At 50.8% G+C, this 15,055-nt stretch overlaps 5 protein-coding genes across 5 annotated transcripts; 2 read left to right on the top strand and 3 right to left on the bottom strand.

Annotated features, from left to right (window-relative positions):
- Positions 1-225: 225 nt before the first annotated feature.
- Positions 226-2,858, bottom strand: L3040_004184 (uncharacterized protein; the record flags this gene model as incomplete). The annotated part of the gene is made up of 2 exons (XM_007289034.1): positions 226-1,331; positions 1,379-2,858. 2 exons carry the CDS (start codon positions 2,856-2,858, stop codon positions 226-228), a joined length of 2,586 nt encoding a protein of 861 aa, XP_007289096.1.
- Positions 2,859-6,316: 3,458 nt separating this feature from the next.
- Positions 6,317-7,228, top strand: L3040_004183 (uncharacterized protein; the record flags this gene model as incomplete). Its single annotated transcript, XM_066153995.1, has 4 exons — positions 6,317-6,506; positions 6,587-6,685; positions 6,835-7,003; positions 7,159-7,228. 4 exons carry the CDS (start codon positions 6,317-6,319, stop codon positions 7,226-7,228), a joined length of 528 nt encoding a protein of 175 aa, XP_066011885.1.
- Positions 7,229-8,700: 1,472 nt separating this feature from the next.
- Positions 8,701-9,820, top strand: L3040_004182 (uncharacterized protein; the record flags this gene model as incomplete). Its single annotated transcript, XM_007289036.2, has 3 exons — positions 8,701-9,027; positions 9,246-9,610; positions 9,715-9,820. The coding sequence occupies 3 exons, from the start codon at positions 8,701-8,703 to the stop codon at positions 9,818-9,820; spliced, it is 798 nt and encodes a 265-aa protein (XP_007289098.2).
- Positions 9,821-12,033: 2,213 nt separating this feature from the next.
- Positions 12,034-13,312, bottom strand: L3040_004181 (uncharacterized protein; the record flags this gene model as incomplete). The annotated part of the gene is made up of 2 exons (XM_066153985.1): positions 12,034-12,993; positions 13,124-13,312. The coding sequence occupies 2 exons, from the start codon at positions 13,310-13,312 to the stop codon at positions 12,034-12,036; spliced, it is 1,149 nt and encodes a 382-aa protein (XP_066011884.1).
- An 880-nt stretch (positions 13,313-14,192) lies between these two features.
- Positions 14,193-14,816, bottom strand: L3040_004180 (uncharacterized protein; the record flags this gene model as incomplete). Its single annotated transcript, XM_007289039.2, has 1 exon — positions 14,193-14,816. The coding sequence occupies one exon, from the start codon at positions 14,814-14,816 to the stop codon at positions 14,193-14,195; it is 624 nt and encodes a 207-aa protein (XP_007289101.2).
- Positions 14,817-15,055: the final 239 nt, after the last annotated feature.

Raw genomic sequence — 15,055 nt, 5'->3', positions numbered from 1 at the left:
TTTATGCTGCCATCAATCAATCAATGAATCAGCCTGTCGAATGCATTCAGTTATTCTTTTTTTTTTTTTCTTTCTTTCTTTTTTTTCTTCCAAGATGGACGAAGAAAATAGCAAGAAAAGGAAAAAGGAGAAAGGAGAAGAAAAAGGGAAAAAAATAAGAGGAAAGAGGAAAGAGAAGACGAGGAAGAAGAAAATAAGAAGGGTATTGTATCTAGACTCATATAATCAAGCGAATAACCTCCTGCTCTCATCTATCGCCGTGAAAACCGGCGCTTTGGCCAGAATCTGCCTCCCTCTCACCTCCACCGCCAAGAAGCCCGCAAACCGCACCATCAGCGTCCCATCCTCCGCAACGAACTTCCTGCCCTCGGTGCTCGATTCCGAGATGGAATTCGGCGCGCTGCTGCTGCTACTCGGCTTCCTGCTGTTCGTCCCGCTGCTCGAGCCGCCCATCATCGCGGACAGCATGGAAGACTTGCTCTTGTCTTTCTTCGATGATTTCTTCTCGCTGCCCTCCTCCCTCTCGTCCTTTTCGAGACTCCCCATGCTAGCCGAATCCGTGTCTGCCGTCTCGGCCCCGGGGTTATCCAGCGCCGGGATTCCGAGCTCGACTTTCATGTAAGAGGCGTGTACCACGTCGCCTGGCATCGGATACGTGATTGCGATATCCCGGCTCTCCAGGGGAAGGTTGGAGGCTATGCTGATAGCTAGCTCGACGATCATGTAAGCGCTTTCTTCGATCCCGGGCGGTATCGGATCTTGCAGAAAGTTGATCAGGCTGGCGGTAAGATTTGTGGCGGTCATTCTCAAGAATTCCTTCCGATATTCCTCGCTTAGAGGGGAATGTAGGGCTTCTCTGAGACCCTCTAAAGTTGCCAACCGCCATTGCACGACCTTCGCAGTCAGAGCATCCGATTCTTCTTGGCTGTTCAATACGGGCGAGAATCGACGAATATTTTTCTCTATAGCTTTCAGGTTGGTACTCAATTCCACCTCGAGCCCGGGGTGGAAGGTCCGATTAAAGATCTCGTCGACAAGAAATTTTGTTATGCAGGCTCGGCCCACTGCGGTCATCTCTTGCTTGCCAATCTTCACTGCGTCTTGATTGACCGACGGTGATAACCATGCTGGCACAGTCCGCCAGTGTTTTCGAATATTAAAAGCCAGATTGGTCGTCGCGCCATCCAGCCGTTGAAACCTCGTCATGTATTCGCTGTCGTCGAGAGATGTTCGAGACTGCGAGAGTCTTTGGTTGGCGAGAGCATTTTGTAATTGCTCGACCTGAGCAGTCTTCTCGAAGTAAAGACCCTTGACTTTCTTGTACTTGGTCACTGGGTCTGTTAGCATTCCACGGGACGGGCCAGCGTGGGTAACTCACTCAGCTCCTTGTACATTTCCGTCACCTCTCTTTCTCCGGGGACGGGAGGCGGTGTGCTCCGACCTAGCTCCCCCATACCTGTATTACTATACTCCCTTTGTATCGGCCCCCCTCTGTACACAGTTCCGGGGGTAGCACCTGGGAGAGCAGAACCCATGCCGGCAGCTGACGGTTGGCTGCCAGGGAGCTGGGCTCTGTTGTAATTTAGAGCGGAGGCGTCTCGGGGTTCTCCCTGCCCGGCTTGTAATGTCTGCTTTGTATCGCCTGGTCTACGGTTGGCAGAAGAGTTGCCAGGCTGCGCCATAGCGTGTTGTGATGGAGGGCGAGGGCCTTGGGGGGTCAAGGTAGTTCTGCTTGAGAACTCCTGGTGTTGTGGGTGGCTGAAGGAGAAGGATTGTTCGTTCGACTGCACCGAGACCGGTCGTTGTTGGTCCTCTCTGGCATCCACCTGTGATTCGAAGGAGAATTGCGAGATGGTCTCGGGGTTTCGGTGTCGCAGATCGCCTGTGAATGGTGGGGTCCTTGGTGGGTGATTGCTCACTTGCGGTTGATGACTCCGGTCTGTCGCTTGGTAGTAGTAGCCTTGCGACTCAGCTCGCCTGTGGTGCTCCTGCTGAGCCTGTTCGTCGTTCTGCGAATGAGTCGGTGGCCCTGGGTCTCCCTGTAGAGGGCGTATTGTGCGCAAGCGACCGTCTTCTCTCACAAGGCTATGCGGTCCGGGCTCCCTGGTGAGAAATGGATCCAGGTCCCCGCCGTCGTCTGGTCTGTCTTGGGGCGACGGCAAGCGCGACGTTGAATCGTGTGCCGATGGCCAGTCGAACTTGTGCAGCTCCACCAGAGTACTTTGCGAGCTTGTTTGGATGGCAGGAGTTTCCTGGCGTTTGGATTTTCTGCGAGTCAATCCAGCGGTGCTGCCGGATGAGGTGGTTCGTAGGGCAGGTGGTCTGGACTCCGGATTTTTGCTTGATCTAATGCGATCGAAGATACCCCTGCTTTTCTTGTGCTCGAAAACTCGCGAATTTTGTGCTGCGTCCCCTTGGTGTTGATGTGGTTGTGGTTGTTGATGTGGTTGTGGTTGTGGTTGTGGTTGTGGTTGTGGTTGTTGTTGTGATGGTTGTTGATATTGGAGATGTTGCGACCTCCCCGAGTTGAAAGCCAGGTCATCCGTACTCGACGAGGAGTCCTGATAGCCGTCGCTCGGTTTCCGTACAGATTGAGATGGCGAAGGGAAGTCGCCCACCGCTTGCTGTAATCGCGAATCGTAATCCGTTGCAACACCAGTCTGGGCGGCGTAGGCCGGCCGTGGTTGATGATCCAAAGCTCGGGCCGGGTCGTGTTGAGCCAAATTCAGATTCAGATTCAGATTCAGATTCAGATCCAGAATGGACGAGGCTGAACCGGAAATGCTGGGGGTTCGCGCGCCGGGATTGTTCAGAGCAGCCGACTTGGATCGATTGCTATGTTTAAAAAAGGAGGGCATCGGTCGATGATATGTGATGCGCCGTGGCCGAAGCCCTCGACACAGCAATTGAAGGGGGGGAGGGGGAAGGGGGGGATGGGGGAAGGGGAAGGGGGAAGGGGGAAGGGGGATGGAGGGGGAAGGGGGATGGAGGATGGGGGATGGGGGATGGGGGATTGGGGGGGATGGGGGGGGGGGGGGGGATGTATGGGAGAGGGTGATGGAGGGGCAGCAGGGCCACAGGGCCACAGGGCCACAGGGCCACAGGGCAGCAGGGCAGCAGTGCACCAAAAAGGATCGCACATTCGCAGTGCTCTTTGTGTGGGGGTTGTACTTACTGTTGGCCTGATCCCTCTGCTGTCAGAGCCCGGACGAACAAACAGTTACGGCAAGGGAGACAACTGATGTGTGAAACAAAAATCGTTTCTCTCGAAAGCTTCACTTTGCGCTGTAGTCACTCAGTCACTCCATCACTACCGACCGGTACCTAGGTAATTACAACAACTCTGACAACTATAATAGTCCCCTGCCGCCGCTCCCTACCGTAATGTGGGAAGGATATTAATAGCTGGACGAGGCCTGAGCTTTTGTGAGACGAAGACATGGATTAAGTACTTTACTATACTATTTATAGGGATAAATACTAGACTATTTATAGGGGTAAGTACTTTATTTAGAGATAAGTACTTTATTTATAGGAACAAGTACTTTATTTATAATTACCTGATTTATAAGTACCGTACTTGATCTAGGAAACACCCCTTCCAAATCCCTCTCCGCTCTCCGCTCTCCGCTCTCCGCTCTCCGCTCTCCGAGGTCACAATGGATACAGAAATACATCCTCCCAATCTACCTAGAGCCCCAAGGACAGCTGGAACGCGAGGCATTGCCCCTGGCTCAAGGCCGATATAACTCGGAAAGAAAGGTTGGTCACGAAAATGTCAGTCTGCTGCAACACTTACCTACCTTACTCGATCTTGGCCAAGAGCCCGTGGTGAAAGCCACTGGGATCGATACCTACCCGTACCTAGTTGTCTACAAAGTGCAATAGTTGGCATTTTCAATTACAGCTAAGTCATACTATCCATGTCCGTGCCAACTATTGCACTTTGTAGACAACTACGGTACCGTGAATCCGTCGAGTCCGAGTTGCTATGTAGTTGTACTTTACATAGGAACTTGTTGTCCCTTACGCAAGCTCTTGGTATAGAGCCTATATCCTTTTTTTTCCTCTTCTTCTTCTTTTGATTTTTATTCTTTTTATCTATTTATTTATGTACTGAAATACTTATTTATTAGTATCCTGTCCAATTCTCAAACTCAGTTTCTATGATAACTACCTACTCTAACTCTCCCTAGTACCCCCTTCGCCGGGCTTCATCCAGCACTGTCGTAGCCTCGGGCAAATAGGGCGACGAGGGCGCACGGGCCAGTAGTAGGGGAAGAGCAGAGAGCCTCAAAACAATCCATTACCTAAACAGTTCATCGTCCAGATAATTCATCATCCAAATAATTCATCATCCAAACAATTCATCACACACACCTTTGCAACTCCATCCATACCATCAAATTCAACACTGACCCAATCGATCGATTTTCGCCCGCATTTGAATTTCCTGTTAATTGGTTTCCAACCTTTATGCGTCTCCGCATAAGGCAAAAGCCCGCTGTCACCCTCAAAGAAGAGACCAAGTCGCCGTCAAGTTCAACCAGCTGCTTATCCGTTTCACCCACCTCACTAGACGGCGATTCGTCCGCCTGCTTGGTAGGAATTCAGAGAGCACACTACACAGAATGCACATTTGCCACCCTGCTGACACCTGCTGTACACGGAAATGCGAATGCGGGTGGACGGAAGGTACTTTGCATGCAGCATTCCCATCTTGAACCTGGTGGAGATGCAGTTTCCCTACATCCCACGTTGAGAGATGCCGGTCTTCCTTGATTTTCAAGACGGTTAGAACACGACTGGACCTTGCCTTCTAGGGATATTCTTATTGCTGCGTGGAATAAGTAGTAGAGTACCAGAGTCTGAGGAGATACTCTTCCCATGAAAGCCGCTCTTCGCCTGCTATATTCTCGCCATAGCAAGCGAGAATTCGACCTCATTCGAGGCCTACAACAGAGAAACCTGGAAAGTCAGCAGCTCGTACGTACTGCGGGAAAGCCTCCGCTCTCCTCGGAGCAATAAACAACTTCAGACACGTCGCTGCTCTGCAGAGCCAAGCCAGCTGACCTTCTTATGAACCATCAGACCTCCCCCGTTTGTTGCCAACGCATAGGCATAGGCATAGGTATTCGTACAGCATGTTCCCACCATGCATTCTGCCATGCTTTGTGACCAGCGGAATTCCAAGTCACACCCGGTTTCTCGCAAGCGTCATGCGAGTGCGGCTATCCAGAAACTGAAAATGCAAATTTCAATAAGCGGTGGAATAACTTGGATGCTCTGCAGTACCCACTAGCAGACATTCTCGAGAAACCAAATGCTGGAAATTGGCTCTATAGATGATTATGTACTGACGATATCTACCTAGTATGTGAGCAACCTCTACTTATCATCCTGCTATCAGCTTCTCAATCGTCAGAGAGAAACCCAAATAATTTTCTAGTCCTTCGACTACGATTTTATTCTATCCACATCCTTCCATTCAAGACCACTTCCATCCAGGATTCTAGGAGCATTGGATGTTGTACCCTGATGCTCGGTGTCCTTACTTGATATCTTGGCACCGGCAGTTTTGGATTCCTCATTCCTCGGCACCCGGTGATCGCAAGCCGCAAAAGATAGGTCAACGTTTGACCTCCACCTACGACATCCTATTATTGACCGGCAGTCCATCATCACCCCACGTATGCGACTTATGGGACGAACAGTCGTCCAGGTAAAGGCCCGATGATCTTCAGGTACAGGACCTTTGCATATGTAGCTGGCGCGATGTAGCAAAAGGCTAAAGTCCAAGGGCTGAATGCAGGCTCTATATCATGGACCCCAGACGCCGTGACGGTGATACTGCATCCATTTCCCATGAGCACGTATACAAGCTGCCACCTCCCTTTGCTTTGGTTGAAACATCTCGTGTTTGTGGATACCTCGTGCAAGTACCCTTCGATCCCGTGTCCAAGTTATTGAAATGTGTTGGAGAAAATCCCCAGTTGTTGACTTATCTACCTATTCACCGCCCGCTCTTACTTATCTGCTCTCGCTGTATTGAACGTTTACCTTCGTTCTATAGGCTGGGTGGATGGCTTCCTCACTGGTCCTTAACTGAGTACGGGTCGCACGTTGTTGAGAAGCTTGGAACTATATAAGGACGCTCTCTATAGAAATATATCTTCTTCCTACATCAACCTCAAACACTTCAACGACTTCGTCCCTTCTCCCTCACTCGAAGCTTATACTCTGGGCATATAGTGTCTTGCTAAATAAACACCTCTTTCAAACTACACCCGCAATCGTCATCGTCATCGTCGACAAGATGCACGTCCTCCAACTCCTCCAACTCCTCCTGGTCCTTGGCTTTGCCTTGCTGTCCCAAGCCCGCGTGTCCACCGAGTTCGCCAGCCATGCCGTTGGTTTCTTTGAGATCAAGGACTTCCTCGTCTCTGACGTTGTCTACACCGAGGTCAGCAACCGCCGTCGTCAGACTTCGAACCACACTCTGTCATGTAAGTTTCCCGACGATCTCAAATCTCTCGTCCGAAACATCTCATCCTCCGCGAGGAGACTTCACTAATGCGAGTCGCAGTTCACTTCGCCGATCCCAATGCCAACAGCAGTATCTCCTGCGGCGACTCCTGGTTGCAGGATGCCCAGGGTAACCACTTCCCCCGGAATTACGTGTACTGTAGGTTCTTGATCCAGGCCCGCCCTATCTTCGAACTCACCCTCACCCTCACCTCCATCTCCGTCTCCATCTCCATCCCTATCGCCCAACCCAAACACCCACCCCTCCTCCACCACAAACAAACACTAACCCCCACCCCCTCCACCCAGGCGCGGCCCCCACCACCAGCTTCTCCATCTGGAAGTTCACCCAGTTCACCACGGGCGCAAACTTCTCCCTGGCCCTCGCCCACTACTTCTCCGACCCGTCCCACTACCCGCCACCATACGACTACGTCGAGTACTTTGCCGACCTCGCTCTCACCCCGGCGTGCAGCATGTACGTGGATGGATCTCTTCTCTCCACTCCCCTTTACCATTCCTACTTCCTACCCACCACCGAAAAAACACACCTCTCCCACACCCCCCCTATGTCACGATATATATATATATATGCATATATACATCAACATACGTCCTAATCTCCCTAAACAGAGCCCGCACATCTTCACGATGCATCGCCAGAGGTCCCATCGCAGCTACCATCAACCGCATCTCAAACTAGCTCCTTTCTGTCTTTCTGTCGTTCTGTCTTTCTGTCGTTCTCTCGTTCTCTCATTCTCTCTTTTCTTTCTCTCTTTTCTTTCTCTCTTTTCTTTCTCTCTTTTCTTTCTCTCTTTTCTTTCTCTCTTTTCTTTCTCTCTTTTCTTTCTCTCTTTTCTTTCTCTCTTTTCTTTCTCTCTGCACCAAAACCAGACCAAAATAACACAAACCAAAACACACCAACGCCCCCCCCCCCAAAACATCCTTCTTCTCCCCACTCATTTCCGAAGAAAAATACTCTATGGACTTGTGATTCTGGACTCTGGCGATGGATTTCTGGCTCTGGCGAAGGACTTCTGGCGATGGCGATGGTAACGCGGGCGTCTTTTCTTCGGCATGGGTACATATACACTTACATATCAAAGATTAATATACACGTTAATGTTTTTTATTTTCTTTCTATTGCTTTCTTCAATGGTCTATGCTAGATGGATTGGAGGGGAAATGAAGAAAGAGTCTTGATGAATCCCTGCTGCTGATGGGATTTGTGTTGTTGGTTTATGGGAGGTATATGATGTTGAGGAAGACGTTACAGGGATGATGATGGTTGGATGGATAATTTGGCCTGGGAGGGATTATAAGGTCAGGTAGATGGATGAGAGGGAGGGGGGGAGAGTTTGAGAGGATATATGATTTGTTATTTTTTATGTGATTGGGAGAAGGAGGAGGAGGAGGAGAAGAAGAAGAAGAAGAAGAAGAAGAAGAAGAAGAAGAAAGATTTCATACAAGCTCAAGATATCTCAACATTAACCATCTTGGAAATTATTAATTATCCTTTTAAAGACTTCATCTGGTCTTATGTACAGTGCGCTATGGGCAAGCTCAAGAAGCGGAGTACTAAGCAAAGTAAACAAGCAGTATGGATGGTATAAGCCGGACTGCTGATTCGCCGCAGCTACAGCCACTGCTACCTGCGGCCCAAACCGACCACGAGCCTCCGTATGCACCTCTACCCCAAGTCATTTTCGACGGCATCTCAAACTATGTAACGGCATAAATTAATCTTTTTTCTTCTTTCTAATAACCTCCCCTCGATGGCTTTGCTATCCGTGTTTATTGTTTGACTTGCTTGTGATTCAGCCTCGGCTACCCAAGTGCCCGTGCAGCGAGCGCCACCTTGCAAAAGCGGATCGGGTGACTTGTTGACTCACCCGTCGTCGTCGTCGCATCGTCAGATCTTGCCATCGCCCCTTTTCAGTCGAGTCAGATCCCGTGACTCGACTGACTCTCGACGAGAATGACTCTGAGATATATGATTTGTCGCAGATCGAGAGAGGTATAAATAAAGCCCGGCCTGTGCCCGGATCGTCTCTTCATCGTAGACCTCTTTTGGATTCTCATCTCCTGACACCACCTCCAATCTCGCTATATATTATATATATACACATACATATATATATCTTTCCTCTGCTCGACACCGAGACTTCGCTCAACATGGTCGCAACGGATGGTCTCATCGCAGCCCCCCCACAGCGGCAGAATCGTCGTCGAGAGCGTCCCGGGTCGAGAAGTCGACGGATCCTCACCCGAAAAGCAAACCTCCAGTACGAGCTCCACGAAGGTCTCCTCGATGCCCACGACGCCTCCATCCAGCTCCCGTCTGACAAGACCCGCTCCTCGCCGCTCCTGCGCCAGAGCTTCGATCAGAGCTGGCAGCGGTGGCAAGCTCGAAGAACGGAGGAGAAAGCCCTCGCGGAGTTGGACAAGCGGTGGTTGGAGCAAGAGCAGTTGGTGATGTTTGGGGGCGAGCTGGGAGACGACGTGAGTCTGATACCCGATACCGCGATGCTGGGCGTTGTTGTCAGTCTCTTCGGGGACATCGACTACATCGATCCCTGAGCACCACCCTCCTGTCATCATTCTCATACCCCTCGAATTGGTGGTGTGGTCGAGGCATCTGTCGACTTGAACCTTGGCGTGGCGTCGAGAAGGACAGGCACGTAGATAGATGCATGCTTACGCACATTATGAATTGCCAGGAGCTACGTCGACTGGGCATCCTCTATAATACCAACGATGATCTTGCACCAGAGGACGAGTCCAACACCGTTGCATGCGGCGTGCCCGTCGAGTGTCCAGCCCCCATGTTCATCCTCCGGCACGGCAAACCGCAACGGTCCCAGCGGCCTTCGCCACGGCCTTCCATCCCACTGCATCTCCCGCTCTCCTCTCTGACCGACGACGTCAACACCCCCCGCTTGCTGTCCCTCCCAGCCTCACCATCTCCTGGTACACCCCCGATTCAACACCGCGCCGATACCCTTCCATTACTGGATTCCCCCTTCCAGTCCCTGCCGCCCCCTCATCTGGATAACAGTGACACCACGATCCCTATCCCACCTTCGTCAGTACTAGACGCCGACCTTGGAGACTGGACATTCATCACCACCTCCCACCCACATCCACATCCACATCCACCCCCGTCCCCACCCCCACCATCCGAACCAGAGACTTGGATCCTGATCGACGACTCGTAGCAGAATCGCCTATCCTCTCCTCCCCATACACACCATTGCAGCACGACTGTGAGAACCGCCGCCAGCGAGAGGAGTAATGCAATGCAATGCAGTGCACTGCAGTGGTTGACTGGATGAGGGCGACGATTTGGTCCTCGCTATATCAGCCCTTGTTCCCTGGGTGAAACCACGTCCGTTTAGAAAGTGAAGGGAGATGAGATGAGATCAGATCAGATCAGAAGATGAAAAATGGAAAAATGGAGAAAAAAGAAAAAAAAAAAAAAAAAAGGAGGTAGTCGGCTGTATACTCGCGGCCAGTGTCAATAACCGCTAGACCTCGTCACCTCGCTCGCTGCGAAGCCAACAAACAAGGAGCAGACTTGTACAGGTGATATGATAGGTCTGGCTGGATCTGTGTAGAAAGCGATGAACGCACCGGATGGAAACTAGAGTAGCAGATTTGCATTGTACGATTGTTTGTTTGTACGTATATGGGTATACATGACTGAGAGAGAGAGAGAGAGAGAGAGAGAGAGAGAGAGAGAGAGAATATATATCCATCGAGTTGAGCACCTCGATCGATAATACCCGTGCTGCAGCCGCCCGCGCCTTTTCCCGTCGTCGGGCTGAGAGGAATTGTTGATCGATTTCCTTTTGCATCTGCTACTTACTTGCTTGCTTGCTTTCCTCTTCTTCTTCTTCTTTTTTTTTCTTTCTATATAGCTTTCCCTCGGAGGCGGGTCTACGGCTCCTGAAAGTATCGTTTCGTGTCTTATTCGTGCGTTGTGCTGTGTTGTGTGTGCTGTGCTGTGCTGTGTTGTGTGTGCTGTGTGTGCTGTGTGTGTTGTGTGTGCTGTGCTGTGTGTGCTGTGTGTGCTGTGTGTGCTAGGTGTGCTGGGTGTGCTGTGTGTGCTGTGCTATGCTCTTTGACTATTTGAGGCTGGAGGAAAAGGGGGGTAGGTATGGTAAATATGGTAAGTAAAGTAAGTAAAGTAAGTAAAGTAAGTAAAGTAAGTAAAGTAAGTAAAGTAAGTAAAGTAAGTAAAGTAAGTAAAGTAAGTAAAGTAAGTAAAGTAAGTAAAGTACCACGGTACAGGCCTAAGTATTACCCCTCGAGGGTGCCTTAGAAGTTTAGTTTCCACTTTAAACCCCCTGTTTTCCCTACCCCCGAGGGGTAATACTTACGCCTGCGACGTAGTAAGTAAAGTAAGTAAAGTAAGTAAAGTAAGTAAAGTAAGTAAAGTAAGTAAAGTAAGTAAAGTAAGTAAAGTAAGTAAAGTAAGTAAAGCAAGTAAAGTAAGTAAAGTAAGTAAAGTAAGTAAAGTAAGTAAAGTAAGTAAAGTAAGTAAAGTAAGTAAAGTAAGTAAAGTAAGTAAAGTAAGTAAAGTAAGTAAAGTAAGTAAAGTAAGTAAAGTAAGTAAAGTAAGTAAAGTAAGTAAAGTAAGTAAAGTAAGTAAAGTAAGGTTAAGTAAGCAAGGTCAGGTTAAGTACGGACTAAGGGGGGGGGGGGCAGGCAGGGATGTGCAGGTTTCACTGGTGCATGAGTGCATGAGTGCATGAGTGCTTCGGCTAGGAGATCTTAGCTTAGCCGAGACTTTTGTTTACTTGAGGGGTGCGCGGGAGAGGGGGAGCGGGGGGGGGGGGGGGGGGGGGGGGTCTACGATGTTTTCTTATCTGGCTGGTAGAATTGGTTCGGGAATCGGTAGGTAGAGCTAGATGGATGGGACGGACGGGATGGGATAGCTGGGTGGCGGGCGGGGTTGTGGAATGGAGTGCTGTGGCTGTCGGTGAGGAGGCGTCTTTTGTGGTTGTGGTTGGCTGTGGCTGTGGCTGTGGGGATAGAGGAGGGAGGAGGGAAAAGGGTAGGAGAGGGTAGGAGAGGAAGGGTGGGTGAATAGGTGACTGAATGAACCCAGCAGACATCAAGTCTCCCTTTCTTATGGATGGAAGGCTTTTGATTCTATGGTTATGTAGCTAGCATATAGCAAATGAAACGAGTAAGTAGATAAACAGGCGATTCACAATGAGCATTTATTCATCCATTCATTCATTCAGATCAGGATTGCTTGCTTGCTTGGTTGACGGGACTTGTGTTCAGCGCAAACTCGAGAGAAAGCTAATGTGCTCGCTTATGACCCGGTCCTCACGCAATTCCAAACCATAAGAGAGCCAGTGAGCCGATGCCCGACGAAGCCACACCTACTAGTACCTAGTATTAGCATCATCCCCCGCCCAAGAATCTCCTCGCGATATGCCCAGCGACCGCTCAAGTCAGCAGAGCACCACACACACACGCGCAACGGCACGCCCCTCAACGCAGCGGTCCCTGTCCCTCCTCGAATACAAACTTGAGCTCCGCCCTCGGCCCTCCCGTCCCCGGCTCGTTCCTCAGGAGCGCCAGGATCGCCATCTCCATCTCCATGGCCGGAGCGACGAGACCAAAGTCCCCCAGCGGAGCACTCCGCGCGCTCATGATCACGCCGACGGAGAGGCACCGCAGGCAGAGCGCCGTCGGCACCGCGTCGGCCGGGTGGTCGTGGATGCAGATGCGCTGGCCCGAGACGTCGTCGCGCCTGAGGTGGATGCCGGCCGCGCCGGGGTGCACGAGCAGGTAGCTGCCGTTGCTCCGGTTGCGGGTCTTGCTCTCGACGATGGCCGAGACGGAGGCGAGGTTGGGGAAGCGGGCGAGGACCAAGGTGCGAGAGGGCGTGTCGGTGCAGCGGACGGGACTCCACTTTTCCTGCTCGAGGTTGATGGCCAGGTGCTTGATGGTCTGGGTGACGGTGGGTTGCATGTTCAGTGTCATGCAGAAGAGGTAGTGCGGGTAGTGTGCCCACAGGGTTCCTCTGTTGACGGCGCCGGGGTACTGGTTGGTGTACTGGTCGGAGAAGTACAACGTGTCCGTGCTGGCGTGGACGTAGATGGGTGGATTGGGAGCTCCGGGACGGAAGACCAGGTCGAGCTTCATCAGGGCCTCCTCGCGCGATTCGTGGCAGATCTGGAGCTGGATCGGGTTTCTGGTAGGCGAGACGACGTGGAAGCTGGGGTTGTAGTTCAGCTCCACCATTCGGGGTCCTGGCAAGCTGAGTCTCCACACCTTGCGCCGGATCTCCTTGGGGAATCTTGCGAATTGAGCGAAGATGGGGTCCTCGATGACTTTGATGGAGCCTGAGATCTTACAGCGTTCGTAGGTGATGAACGACTTGGAAGTAGGGTCGCGAATGAGGATTGCCTTACGCTTCGGGGCTGGATGGGTGGTACAGATCCGGTCCTGCAAGATCATTAGTAACTCTCAACTGTCATCGTTATCCGACATGGGAATTCCTAGTTCGAGGTCTGCAGAGGAGGAAAAATACCTCCCTGCTTTGGCCGAACTCAGACGGGGACATGGGGCTTCTTACAACGTATGAGATTGCAGATCTGATATCATCGGCCGACAGCTTGAGGATATCTTCGTGAGCTGGATTGACAGTTGATCTCGAGTCAGATATTGGGAGCGGCTGGAACCCGGTGGTACTGCCTCCGAGCACATAAAGCATGCTGGCCATCGGGTCTGACAGATAGTCGTCGCCACCGTTGGGATCGGCCATCCTGATGGGTCGACGCCGTCTTCGGATCGTCGGTGAGAGGTGTTTGGTTGTCAAGGTGCGTTCTCGAGACTTTCAAAATCGCAGCGGAAGGGAGACCAAAATGGTGAACTCCAAACGGCAGGAACACGCTAGCGGGCCGCTTGTTTCCCCCCCTCAAAGTCTGCCCTCCTCATCGGTGCCGGGACACCTGAATTACATCACTTATAACAACAAACAGCGGTTCCGGCAATGACACATTGTAGCCTATCTATTGATCGTAGGGTTCTCCTACAACCCCTTAAACCGTTGATCACGACACAGTGGTCCAATCCCTCTGGCAGTTCTCTCCACTCCCGATCTGAAGCCGAATACCTCATGTGAGGTTTGCTCCGCTATTCACAGTATACCCAAGCTGAGGATCGTGCAAGAAAAGACCCTTCCTTCCACGAAATTCGCTCTTTGGTCGCAAACAGAGTAGTCCTCGAAGCCAAACAAGATTTCCTACCAAGATTCGACGGGTGGTGGGTAGGGATAGGAGTCCATAACACCATCCCATTACTAGTCTAAAAATAGAGATCTAGGAACTATTTCTCTGGTTCCAAAACTCTTTGTGAAGATTTTCTAACCTTTTCTCTCTCGTTTTATGTCCTCTGATTTTTATATTCGGTGATATTGTAACTCCAGCTCCGAGAAAGAATTGAGTTCCAGTCTCCAGAATCAAGAGCGCTTCTCTAGAATCAACGCGTTCAAAATGTAAGAAGATGATAGATTTTGAACTTTGAATGCATTGATTTTATTATCCTAGCTAGAAAGGCTCTTGCCTATAAGAGAAACCAGACCATTGAGATTTCTATTGCATGTTTGTGATGGCAACATGAAGGACAGTCTCTCCAGGGCATGTCTAACTCAAGGCGAGTTCAAACTCGCCGATAGAGAGACCTTCGTCCAGCATGCTTGCCCAGTCCCCATCTGTCCCCGTCAACTTTCGGATACGCTCAACAGCCTTCAGATCAATTCTTGGAACCTTCCAATCAGGGTTATCACGAGACACCTTCTCTATCGCAGCGGAAACCCAGCTGTACCCTTGGGCTACGTCCGGCGAGCTCCACGCGCGAATGTTCGAGACGGCCTCTTCGCTGAGCTGGAACCTCATAGCATTGTAATATTCAGCCAACTTACAACCTCCTCCCAGGTGTGCTGAAAGTGGATAAGGAAATATACTGAGAAGGACGACATCTTGGAAATCGGGCTTCGTGGGAGGCGTGGACATTGTCAGCTTTTCGAGGTTCGCGAATTTCGTCAACTTATCCATTGAGACGTTGGAGTAGCTGGGGTGCCGGAGAACCCGTTCTGATTCGACGACGAGATGGCGTAAGGACCCGAGGATTCGGGGGCTGAATTCCGGAATAACCTTGTCGAGTTTGTGAATGTACTCGTTGATGAAGAGGGCATCGATATTTGGATTGATATACAGGGTTGGTAACGTGGATTCCGGACGATAAAGTGGAAGATAGGACTCCAACATCTTGGCTCTAGACTCGCGGCAAGCATGTAATATGGGGGATGGTATTCTTGGCGAGGGCTGGTGGAAAGGCAATCCAACGAAGCGGACTTCTACGATGCGTGGCTCGGGAAAGCACCCCATCCAAATCTGGTCTCTCACTTTCCGAGGAAGGTGTTTAAACATGGAGAATGATGCGTTGCCCGTCGTCTGCTGGGGAGGTGACGATAATCGCTGGTACTGCCGCAATTGATGATCCAAGG

Source organism: Drepanopeziza brunnea (assembly GCF_022702325.1).
Source record: "Drepanopeziza brunnea f. sp. 'multigermtubi' strain 214-2 chromosome Unknown ctg6, whole genome shotgun sequence".
NCBI classification, from domain to species: domain Eukaryota; kingdom Fungi; phylum Ascomycota; class Leotiomycetes; order Helotiales; family Drepanopezizaceae; genus Drepanopeziza; species Drepanopeziza brunnea.
Note: the sequence above shows the minus strand (reverse complement) of the source record. Positions and strands in the feature narration are given on the sequence as shown.